This window comes from Dermacentor andersoni, chromosome 3 (genome assembly GCF_023375885.2).
Source record: "Dermacentor andersoni chromosome 3, qqDerAnde1_hic_scaffold, whole genome shotgun sequence".
Taxonomy (NCBI): Eukaryota; Metazoa; Arthropoda; class Arachnida; order Ixodida; family Ixodidae; genus Dermacentor; species Dermacentor andersoni.
The window spans coordinates 135,394,968-135,407,444 of record NC_092816.1 but is presented as its reverse complement, the minus strand read 5'-3'; the positions used below and the strand labels follow the sequence as shown (position 1 = coordinate 135,407,444).

The window sequence follows — 12,477 nt, the reverse complement described above, 5'->3', positions numbered from 1 at the left end:
CGAGATAGCACAAACACGTGCTCCATTTTAGGCCACGCAAGATATTGTCCACCATTCGTTCAAAGGTAGCAGGCGCATTGCAGAGGCCAAATGGCATCACATTAAATTCGTATAAACCATCTGGTGTAACGAATGCAGTTTTAGGGCGATCAACTGCTGACATCGAGACCTGCCAGTAGCCCGAGCGTAAATCCAACGAAGAGAAGAATTTAGCGCCTTGCAAGCTGTCCAGAGCGTCGTCAATGCGCGGTAGAGGGTAGAGGGTAGAGGGTAGAGTCTTTGCGCCTTATCTTATTGAGACCTCGATAATCGACGCAGAACCGAATGGAACCATCTATTTTTGTGACGAGAACCCCCGGCGACGCCCACGGGCTATTGGAAGGTCGAATGACGCCGCGCTGAAGCATGTCGTCCACGTGCTCACTGATCACCTGACGCTCCTTGGCGGATACGCGGTACGGGCGCTGCTGCATTGGCGCGTTGGAGCCCGTGTCGATGTTGTGGCTGACGGTTGACGAGCGACCCAGAGTAGGCTGAGCGACATCAAAAGAAGAGCGGAACTGGGCAAGCAGGTGAAGAAGCTGGGAGCGCTGCTCGGAAGTAAGATCATCGGCAATGAAAAGTGTGAATAAGTCAAGTGATGGCGGAGCAGAAGGGGAAAGTGCACAGAAGTCAGTGAGCTCTGCATACGAAGCATCCGGCACGTCGGTTATAAACATGTCATCAAGAGGCTGAACATGGCCAAGTACTTCGCCGCGAAGAGCCATCAGGGCTGTAGGAAGTGGATTGCAGACAACGATGGCGCTGAAACCGGCTGAAATGTCAAGCGCGGCGAAAGGCAGGGGAACGCCTTTGCGGGTCATGAAGAGTTCTGAAGGAGTGAAGAGGACAGCGCCTTCAGAGACAGCGCCACAGAAGACGGGAACAACGGCAGACAAGTACGGCGGTATGGCGATGTCTTCTCGAAGAACTAGCTTAGCGGGAAGAGAAGTGGCGCCGACGAGGGGCACGTCACACATAGGCGATAATTCGACTTCAGCACGTGCACAATTGATGACGGCGTTATTTCGCGAAGGAAAGTCCCACCCAAGTATCACGTCGTAAGAACAGGACTGCCGAACCACAAACTCCACAATATAGAGAACGGCCTGAATAACAATTCTAGCTGTGCATGCTGCTGAAGGCTGAACTGGCTGGGCGCTTGCTGTGCGAAGAAAAAACCCAGAAATTGGCGTCGTAACTTTTCGTAAAGCGTGAGAGAGGCGTTCGTTTAGGACAGACACGGCTGCTCCAGTATCAATTAGCGCAACGGTAGGGACGCCGTCAACAGTAAGATCGACAACGTTCGAAGGCGACAATGGAGGACATGTACAGATCGATGGCGACGCAGTTCTTGCCTACTGAACTGCGGCGCTTAGGTTTCCTCTAGCGTGGGTGAAGGGCGCCGACGCATGGGGGACAACGAGCGGCGACGCGGGGAAGGTGAACGACGTGTAAGAACCGGGCGCTCGGCTGGTGGCCTGTTCGACTGCCGACTAATATAAGTGTCGTCGAAAGGCTGCACGTTGGCGTAGGGAGGCGACTGCACAAACTCATCAGAGTGCAACATGGCCGGGAATACCACAGGCATAACATATGGGCCTGTTGTCTTGCGTGCGCCAAGGATTAGCAAAGGCAGGAGCAGGTCGATGAACGGGACTATGAACGGGTGGTGGCGGCCGAGGATGTAGCGGAACGAGTGGTTGACGAGGGGGCTGCGCGGCGACGGATGCGTAAGTTAGTGGCGCGGCGACAGGGTACTGCTGATGCTGCATTGGTAGAGCCTCAGCAACTTGGTCTTCAATAACCCGCCAGAGCGTAGGAGCGAGCTGTGTAGGACGCTGTTGCGGCAGCCGGCTGCTGTAGCTCAGCGAAGGGTAGCGGAGAAAGCTGACGTGCAACTTCCTCCCGCACGAAAGCTTGGATTTGTGTGAGCTAGGAGGAGCGATCAGAGAAGACTGTCATGAAAGAGAGGGCCTCGTCAGCCACTGAGGGGCGCCTAGTCAACTCGCGCTGCCTCCTCAACTCGTCGTAGCTTTGGCACAAGTTTATGAGCTCTGCTACGGTGCGCGGGCTCTTGGCGATCAACATTTGGAAAATGTCATCGCCGATGCCCTCCAATATGTGCTTCAATTTGTCGTTTTCGGGCATAGGCGCATCCACACGTTTGCATAGGGCCAGAACCTCTTCAATATAACAGGTGAATGTTTCACCGGGTTGTTGCGCTCACTCTCGTAACCGCTGCTCGGCGCGCAACTTGTGGACGGCAGGGCGACCAAAAACTGCAGCGAAGCTCGTCTTGAACGCGGACCAGGACTGAAAGTCGGCTTCGTGATTTTTAAACCACAGGTGAGCCACTCCCGCAAGGTAGAATATGACGGCATTTAACTTGGCGGTATCATCCCATCGATTGTGTAAGCTCACCCGTTCGTACGTAGCCAACCAGTCATTGATGTCCTGTTCATCCGTACCGCTGAAAACCGCTGGATGGCGTTGCGGGACAGCGCCAGAGCAGGCAACGGGGGGTGGCGGCGACGTCGGCTGGGGAGAGTCAGGCATGACGGAAGGCAGAGTCCGAGACCGGAGTTCCAGGATGTAGATGTTCTTGAGTACCCCGCACCTTCCACCAATTGTAATGGGTGCACTGAACAGTTCCGAGGGGAACGTCTCTTCGTAACCGAGGAGGCAGGTGACGCAGAGCAAGAACAGCTGGTTACCCGAACGGCTCACTCTCGTGCCAAGCACTGGCGATCCTGCTGGCCTTGTGCTTGTGCTCTGCTTCTTCATTACAATATATATATATATATATATATATATATATATATATATATATTTACCAGAAAAAAGCAATTCTAGGTCCGGGTAAATATTCACAGTGAAGTAGACGCACGTATGATGCGGTTTATAGACGGCTCGGCCGGGGTCCGGCCTTCATCAGATGATGAAGGCCGGACCACGGCCGAACCGTCAATAAACCGCTTCATACGCACGTGTACTTCATTGTTATATATATAGCATATCTCTGCTTTATTTCATATTTAATGGAGGACAAATGAAAGGCCAAGAGGCTAACCTGGACTGTGCCGTGTTGGCTAACCTGCACACATTTGTGCGACATTCAGTAGGGCGCTGCACTGTGTACAGAAGTAGGCAGTGCGAACGTAAATTTGATGTAACGCATGTGCGCGCATTTTTGTCGTGCGTGACGACTTATTCAACATAATGATAACATAAATGGAGGTTCATGTTTGCAGAGTGCAGGAAGACGTGCCTCGTGATGTGGTGCCCAGACTTCCAAGATCCCGACACAAACAGCTATATCAAGTACAATTTGAGGGACCCAGGTTGGTAGCATTGTACTTATTTCTTCGTTTTTTCGTTTGTTTATTTATGCTGTCAATCCAAGAAAGGAACATTACAGGAGTGGATAGAAATACAAGAAAGAAAAGATACGAAATACCGCTACATATAGCACGAGAAACAAAAAAAAGCAATAGCAGTATCTGTGAAAAGTGACGTGTGGTGATCAAAAACAAAACACTCTCTCAGTATGTGCATCAGAAACAGAAACAGTTGATATGACGCATTCATATCCGGGAAGGTAAGATTCTCCAAACCAGCAGTAAAACCACTGACAGAGGAACACATGACAAGTGGATTGGGTAATTAATTCCATGCTTTGGGGGGATTGCCCTAAGAGAAAAGCTATACTTGAATATATCATTCCCTGTAACTGGCGGCTGTATCTATAAACTGTGCACGTGTCTGAAGTGTTGATATGCTGTAATTACACAGAAATCAGCAAAATTAAGTTTAATTTGTTTATCAATAATTAGGTTTAGGAATTAGGAATTTAGAATTAGAATTGGAATTAGTAAATTAGAATTAGAAATTAGGAATAGGAAAAATTTTTGAGAATTTTAAGATAAAGAAAGTTAACATAAAAATGCAACATAGAAATAATTAATAATTTTAGAAATTCAGCAAGGCACCTTTTCTATCACTCTAATAATTTTGTAAGCTGCGAGAAAATCTTTCCTGTGGCTGGATCCCAGTGAAGTCACCCCAAAAGAAAGAATGGGTGGCGAAGTTAGCGATAGCCCAAATTTGCTAATTGAGTTTTCGAAGACTTTTCTTGGCCTAGAAAATCGACGGCACGAGATAAAGTAATGTTCGATAGATTCAGGTATATTGCAAAAAGAAAATAAAGGGGACATAGGGAGACCAGACCTGTGTAAATAAAAATTTGGATACGGTATACGGCATCTCAGTTTTCTAAACGAAACTTCCAATTATCTTGAAGGACACCAACTGTTATTCCATGGGAAGGCAAGATGGTGGTATTCAGAAGACAGTGTTAGTATGGATATTGAAGAATTTTGCGATATACAGAAGTTTCTGTACCTAGCCGCCGTAACATAAGCTGATGTCGGCAAAACATATAATAGGGCCCTTGAGGGATGCTCGTGCGATTGAATCAGCCATTTCATTCAAGTGCAACCCCTGATGTCCCGGTACACAAAGCAAACATACTTTCCGTAAGTATGGAGGTACAATCGAACAAAACGTTCGTTGAATTCTTGAATTTGAAGATGCAGCAAGTGCTGCGCATACAGACAGCGAGTTGGTCACAATAACAGCTAATGACTCATTTTGGTCAACCTTCCGTAGTGCTAATATAATTACTAATAATTCTGCCTAAAATATGAGTATAAAGTCGGGAAGGCGAAGAGAGTAAGACCATTGAAGTGATTCAGAGAAGATTCCCACTCATGCCATCTCATTGCACACAGAAGGGTCAGCAGCTAATACATTGTCAGTGGCTAGCTGGTACAGGTGGTCGTGTAAGATGATAAATAAATGTATGCTTCGTACTAGTTTAGGATCATTTGGAAATATGTCATCGAATTCAATTTTGAGGTCTGGTAAAGCGGCATAGAAATGCAAAATTTGACATATAGATACATCCAATTGTTTTAACTGTGCTTGCACAAATATCCTCTTAGGGCTGTGTAATGTCGACCACGATACTTGAAAAACTCAGACGCTTCAGTGATAAATACCTATTGCGCACGTATTTTAAAAAAGTATTTTTTTTAGTGTTTGAACCGTAACCACGCGGAATCTGCAATCTAGGATGGGTATATGAGCTTGCTGGTTAAAACAGTGTTGGCAACGAATCTAGGTAGCTCGAGACATAACCGTAGAACTTTCCTTTCTAAAAGTATAAGAAGCTTAATTTTGTAGGCGGGACCACCGGAAAGTATTACGCAGCGGACTTCTAATACGGGCCGAACGTACATATTAATTATCAGTATCTCTCCGCAGTCTAGAGTGACGGTGGCTGAGCCTGCGGAGTATAGTTACGGCACGTTCTGCCTTTGTTTTAATATGTTTAATGTGACTGCTCGGGGTAAGCCTGCCATTGTAATTAATACCAAGGTTCTTGATTGCGTCAACATAAGGAATTATTTCCTGGCAGTATTGTAAAGATATATGCAGTTGTGCAGTTAGCGGAAAGACTAGTACTGCACAAGTAAAACTCTTGCTTGGGCTTGTTGGTTCATATTTGAATGTGTAAAGAGCAAGGCGCAAAGATCAGGACAGAAGAAGAACACAAGCGCCGGTCCTGTCGTTTGTGTTCTTCTGTCCTGATCTTTGCGGCCTGGGCCTTTGCACATTCTAGCACTGCAATATTGCTGATATTTAACGACATGCATAACCCCTCTCGCTATGTCTCCAGCATTTCTTTTTCGGCAACGACTGGTGTAGTGAATGTATATTATCTTCGGATGTAAAAAATGCGATATCTTCCGCATAAACAAAAAATGTACTGCCCTAGACTACGGAATTGTACTTACCAAAATGTTAAATAAGACAGAAGAAAGAACGGTACCCTGTGGTACAGCTCTTGGCTCCTTGGGTTTAGACGTCGAAATACCGCGTTGATAAGAATAGAACTCTCTATCCCTCGTAAATTGATAATCCCAGTGGTTATATACTTCGGGAAATTCGTAGGCTGAAGCTTATCGAATAGAATACAATATTCTAGAGTCGCTTTCGCTACATCTAGCGTCACCAAAGCTGCGTAGTCTAGTTTGAGGCCAGCAAGTTTAATGCGGCTATCTACGTCTACATGGGCACACCACACGGAGTGGCCGGGACGAAATCCAATCTGACAAGGACTGAAAAGTTTATCATCCTTCATAAAACTTGTTATATGGCCGTGAACAACTCTTTGTAATAATTTAACGGCATTGGAAGTAAGAGAAATTCGTTTTATGTTGTCCAAATCAAGTCTAGCTGCCTTTTTCTTCAACAGTGGAACAAGTTTAGCTACTCTCCACTCTCTTGAAAGCCATGAATTTTTTAGAAACAAATTTACTATATTGAGTAGCTCCTGAGGAACATATTCAAACAAAACTTAATCATTCCTGTTGTAATATCATCTGGACATGGGGCTGACGCCGGTTTTGACCTAATAGTTCCCTCGAGCTCTGTCGCTGTTACTTCTACAAAGTCATCTCCGGAGGGAGGTTTCTTTAGTCCTATCTGCAATTTGTGCTTCAAACGTCGCTCAAGTCCTTGAGCAATTTTCTCAAGTGTCTCTGATAATTATTTAGTTGATAGAACTACACAGTCAATATTCACGGGCGCCGATATAACTTTACAGGATCGAAGAGAATTTAACAGGGCTTTTTTCATTGCTAGGCTGCGAAAGGTATGCGTAGTGCTTGGAATCATATTCCTCCTTAGCTTTTGAGACTCTTCGCTTACGTGTAGTAGAAATATACGCATATTCAGCCCAATTAACAGGGCATTGGTTATATAAACGTTTTTCCCATGCAGCTCTTCGGCGTCTGAAATGTCGCTCGCAATCAGAATTCCGTCAGGGACAATATGATACACCGTTAGTATATTGTATAACAAACTGAGCTTTTTTTTGATGATTGTTTTAGAATTGAACATAAGCTCATTGCTTTATTATCCCTCTCCATGCCCTCCCTGAGCGTTTAAAGCTGATTTGAACGCATTCCTAAATTGTGCGCAACTACCAAAAGTGCGCACATGATTGTCTAAACTATTTAACGGGGCAAGCCGTTCCACCATTATAGGGAGGTGATCAAACTTAGTTCTTGAAACAACAGTCTTCCAAGAGGTCACAGAAATGCTCGAGGTAGCAAACGTAAGATCTAGAGCAGATCGCGATTGACTCCGAACAAAAGTATGTGCTCTAGAATTTAATCAAAAGGAATGATTTGAAAGAACCCATTTCCACAAGCGTTTGCCACAAGTGTCCGGTCGAATACCCCCCGATACATGATGAGAAATATTATCGCCCACTAGTATGGTGTTCTCTTGACTGCCAGCAATAGATGTATCGAGTGAATGGGTGCCTTCCACTGCAGTGGGGAAGTACGTGTTAATGATAGAAAAAGGCGAGCACTGAGTAAGTATTATATCCAATGCTAATCATTCACAATCGGGTGACATTCTCTGGTATGCTATAGTAGCTTTAAGGCAGATGTTTGATGACACAAAAAAAGAGCTAAATCACCGCCTCGGGAAGGGCGATCCAATCGAAAACATCAGAAATTTTCAAGATGATAAGTCTGACCGGTAGCAAGCAACGTTTACTATAAAAGTATAATATCTGGGCAATATTTAGAAGTAACTTATAATAAATCTGCTGCGGCGGAAAGTATGCATCTACAGTTCCACCGCATTACTGTTAAATTTCCTATGGTGAATATATCCGAGCAGGAGAGTCTGCTTGGCCTAAAATGCTCTCTTTTGAGGAGCCCTTCTTAGTCGGAATCTCTCTCGCGTACTTTTTTGCCTTAGAGTTGGTGGGAGAGCTGAACTATTTCTCTATCACTGACCTAATTCGTTTAAGAGATTGGGGGTCCATATCTACATCGACATTTTCCATTCTATGTATATCGGAGACGGATGTGCTCCACATTTTCAGAAGTTGGTGGCTTTAATGAATCGCTTTTAGAGAATGGCAGCGCTGCCGATAGACACTTCACTAGGTGTATTCCGTGGTAGACTCAGCACCTGATCCTCAATGTTGGCTTAATTAGTAAGTTGAAGCCACAGACCTCTTTGTGAGGACATCACCTGAACAAGAGAGTCAGTGAGATTTGTCACATTGCGCTCCATTGCTTTTTCAAGTTACTTTTCTATGGAAGCTGCCGCAGCATGAAAGATTGCGTTTTCCATGCGCACTGTTTGACGGGCCGTAATACCAGCACACCCTTGCGTCCTCACCTGAATTTTTCCAATGGCCTCACGACGAGAGCATCGACGTCTATCAATTACTTCGAGAGTTTGCTTTTCTTTTGACCTTGCAAGGCACTTACGCTCATCTGCAGGGAGAGTACCACTGCAAAGGCAGCATGACTCATTTGAGGAAGAACAGTCATTTGAATTGTGGCCTCCTCCACAAATTGCCATCGTGTGTTGGACCTGCCACCTTTTATGGAGTGCCCAAACCGCCAGCATTTTAGACACTGAAGGACGCGTTTGATAGAGGCTTAGCTCGGTATGTCACTTGTCATACCTTATTTCCGATGAGCGGTACATTCAAGCAAATCTAGCAATGATTGCCTCTGTGCCGTGCGCTTACTATAAGCGACACGGCTGCAATGACGCAAGAATTCACGCCTGCCGCTGAAAGCATTTCCAAAATTTCTGCGGGACATAGACTTATGGCGACACCGCAGACTAGGCCTTTGGTACACGCAAGGGGGACCACGAATGAAACTGCTCACTGGACGTGTCACAATAACATCGCACCTTGTACGGAAGCCTGGTCTGTCGAAGATAATGACCCTTCGGTCAAACTGTCAAACCTCGGCGATTTCTTTAACATTGTCTTGGGATTCTTCATGCGAATCACTTCACCATCACTCGCGACCAAAGCCACAGGAACGCTGAACTTCCCAATGCGTAAGAAACGCTCCCGCGGCAAATCAGGGGGAGGAACAAAAGCCGACCAGGAGGAAGACTCCTTGCCCAGTTATGTGAAAGACAGTGCAGATACGTAGGAAATTAATCGTACAATTTAACGGATATCGGAACAAAAGGTAAAAGACAATCAGGTAAAAGACAAAGAGCAAAAGAAAACTGCGAGCTACGTGACCAGAACCAGCGTTCCAAGCAGGATGATAGCGGCGTTATCCTAGCTAGGCTCTACATCTACTTCTACACACAGTGGCTGTGGGTCCCGGCAATAGTTGGTTTTTTGAAATGGCTGAGATATGGGTGCGCCATGTACCGCTTCGAACTTGTTCAAGGCGCCGGACTCGCGTTACATTTTGGGGACAGCGATTATGCTAACCCGCAGCAAGGCGTTCCCCATTACGATGCTTTCGTTCGCATCGGCGTCGTAATCTATACGGCACCGTCATAGGACACTCAACTGGACCACGCCCTTTCCACGATGTGCACAACCACTACGGAACCGTCGTCGCCATCTCAGGCTTCAGATTCTGGTAGGACATCTTCAAACATTCACTTTGCTGATTCACATTCCACTCGCTATTAACCTGCGCCCGTTCTAGCTGCTCTCTTGGGCTCTTTTGAAGCACGCCTTCATCTGCGACTGCTCTGTTTAGTCCAACGTGTGCCTTTTGTGTAGAGTCGCACCGCCGACTTCAACACACCTGTTTTAAGCCTTCCACTGACAAAGCTCCACCTGTCTCGGCGCCTCCCTCTCCTTTTCGAAATTCCGTCAGACAGCAATCCCAGGCAGCCTTCCCAAGTCCTTAGCACGACGTCATGGTCTGCGTTTCGCACGTAGTTGGAGTCTGTCGTTGCTGTCCACTGCTGGTCATCTAAACACAAAGCCCAAATCGTTGTGACTCAACTTCCTTCTGCGGCCACTGAATTCATGCAGTTGATGCCGGTACCTAACCGCTCCAACTACGCAGGCCTTGTCTCGGCACTCGGCTCCCGCTATGGCCATGCCAAACTTCCACACTTACATCATACAGAATTGACGTAGTAGTTCTGCGGAAAACCGCAAGTTGGAGAGAAGCAATAATAAAGGGAAAATCAGAAATCCACCCGTCCGTAGCTATTGGTACAAAGGCAATCCACACTGTTTCCTCGAAAGAAAAGCCTCAGAGTTGAAGAAAAAACGGGTGGATGTCTGATTTTCCCTTTATTAATTACTTCTCTCCACCTTGCGTGTTTCCGCAGAACTACTACGTCAATCACTTGCCTTAGCTTCGTGTTCTCGACAAACCCGACTTCGCCCTTTCATCTGCTAGCCGCCTGGTTAGCTCAGATGGTAGAGCGGCTGCCCCGGAAAGGGGGTGGTCCCGGTTTCGAATCCCGGACCAGGACGAATTTTTCTTCAACTCTCAGGCTTTTCTTTCGAGGAAACCGTATGCGTTTCTTTTGTAGCAATAGCTGCGAATGGGCGGATGCCTGATTTTCCCTTTAATAATCATATAGAATTACAGCACGTGCAACAGGGCCACTACAGCCTCCAAGACCTCGCTGCTCATGTCTCGCGCCTGTCGAGGCAGGCCCTAGCTGTTTGTCCGAACTCGACCGCCAACCTCATTGCTACCGAAGCCTTGATTGACGCCATCGCTAACCCCAACGTTCAACACTTGGTCCGTCGCAACCAGTCGTCTACAGTTCACGCTGCCTTAGCTCTTGCACTGGAGGCTGCCACAGTGGAACAATCCACTGAAGTGCCCCGCCTCCGTGCTTTTTCAAGCCAACAAGCGTCAACAGGCCAAGCCAGTAGCTCCGACCTATACCGTCATCACTCTGCAACCGTGCATTGCTATCAATGCAATGGGGTCGGTCATTACAGTCGAGGCTGTATGCGTCGTACCACATCACCGGAAAACTTCACAAGGGGGCCACTGAAGGCAGGACCCCGCGTGAGTCTTCAAGTTTTTTTCCTGCCATTTTACCCGTTAACAAGTATGCCCACGCTGCAAGTCTAGCTACTGGGCCAACGGAAAACGTTGAAGCGCTAGTGGACACCGGTGCATCGCTTAATTTCATGACACCTTGTAGGCTCCCCATTCAGTGCCATCTGAAGACTGCAACGGTCACACCAGCCGGCCTCTCTTAGGTGACGCAACTTCTCTACGTTCCTTTGGAGAAATCTCGACAACTGTGACTGCTTTTGGAAAAGTGTGAGTGTCCCATTCTTTGTGTCGCAAATCCTCTTCGCACCGTCAATTTTGGCCTGCAACTGGTGCTCAACACTGGGCGTACCCATGTACTTTACCACGCCACGTGCATAATAGGATTGCTCCATCACAATCCGGCACCTGACCAGGCAGCTAACACAGTGACAAATTATGTGCTGTCTTCGTATGTTCGCTCTATATTTAAGTCGGGCATACACGCGGTCGCAGGAGCCCACATCGTCCTGAGCGATGTCACTTCGTCATTGCGCAATCATTTATCTTACTTTCGTTCGATTGTACGCTCCCTCTCAACGTGGTTGCGTGCGCTAACGACCGTGCTTCTACCGCAGGCCCACAAAAGTGAACATGTTCGCCCACCACAATTGCTTTCTTTTCCTGGTCTGGCAACATGTACGGCAACCCTGCCCTTGTTTTCTGCTGCGCCGGCACCCATTCGTTGTGACATGGACGCATGCTTAGATGCGGATTCCTTTGTCGACTGCACTATCTGCTAGCGACCGGGCAATGAATTTGCCGTCTCACGTTCTTTACTGCGCTCCTCATCGTCTACATTTGCTCTCTTGGTGCTCAGGCTATCAGACAGCCCGATGCGCCCGCACTCTGGAACTGTGTTGGCGTCGTGTGCTCCGTCCTCGCAACGGTGCAACCCTGTACTTCTCCAGAACGTTGCGATGACTGAGCCAAATGGAATGTCTTCCATTTCGACCCAAACCTAACGTCTTCCTTGAAGTCCGATATCCCAGAATAGCTGGGGAAATTTGAATAAGCCTTGTCCTTATTACCGAGCGGACTCGGCTGTACTACCCTTGTTCCTAACAAAACCAACATTGGCTACCACGCACCCGTTTTACACAACCGCTGTCATGCTTGTGTTTCTGGATATGCTGAAATTGCAACTCAAGTGGAAGATATGTTACAGCGTGGCTTCACATCTCTCACGTTCTCTTGGTGATCCCAAGTAGTTGTCGTGAAAGAAGAATGGCACTACGCGATTTTGCGTTGAATATCACCGCCTAAACAGCATTACCAAGCCAGATGTATAGCCTCTCCCCCACCTCGACGACGCCTTCGATCAGCTTCACGCGTATAGATTTTTCACTACACCCTCCGGCTACTGGCAGTTCGGGATCGAAAAGAAGGACGTGGTGAAAACTGCATCTATCACAGCGAACGGCCTGTACCATTTTCATCGCCTTCCTTTTGTGCTCTCAAATGCAATTCATAGGTACGAGCGACTAATGGACCGGGTCCT

General features: G+C 47.1%; 1 protein-coding gene across 1 annotated transcript in view; it reads left to right on the top strand.

Annotated features, from left to right (window-relative positions):
* Positions 1–3,190: 3,190 nt before the first annotated feature.
* LOC126525199 (uncharacterized) overlaps positions 3,191–12,477 on the top strand; it is a 47,596-nt gene continuing 38,309 nt past the window's right edge. Inside the window, exon 1 of the mRNA XM_055067575.2 lies at positions 3,191–3,383. Within this exon, the coding sequence (XP_054923550.2) occupies positions 3,284–3,383 (100 nt within the window). The 5' untranslated portion in view covers positions 3,191–3,283. The remainder of the gene's footprint in view (positions 3,384–12,477) is intronic.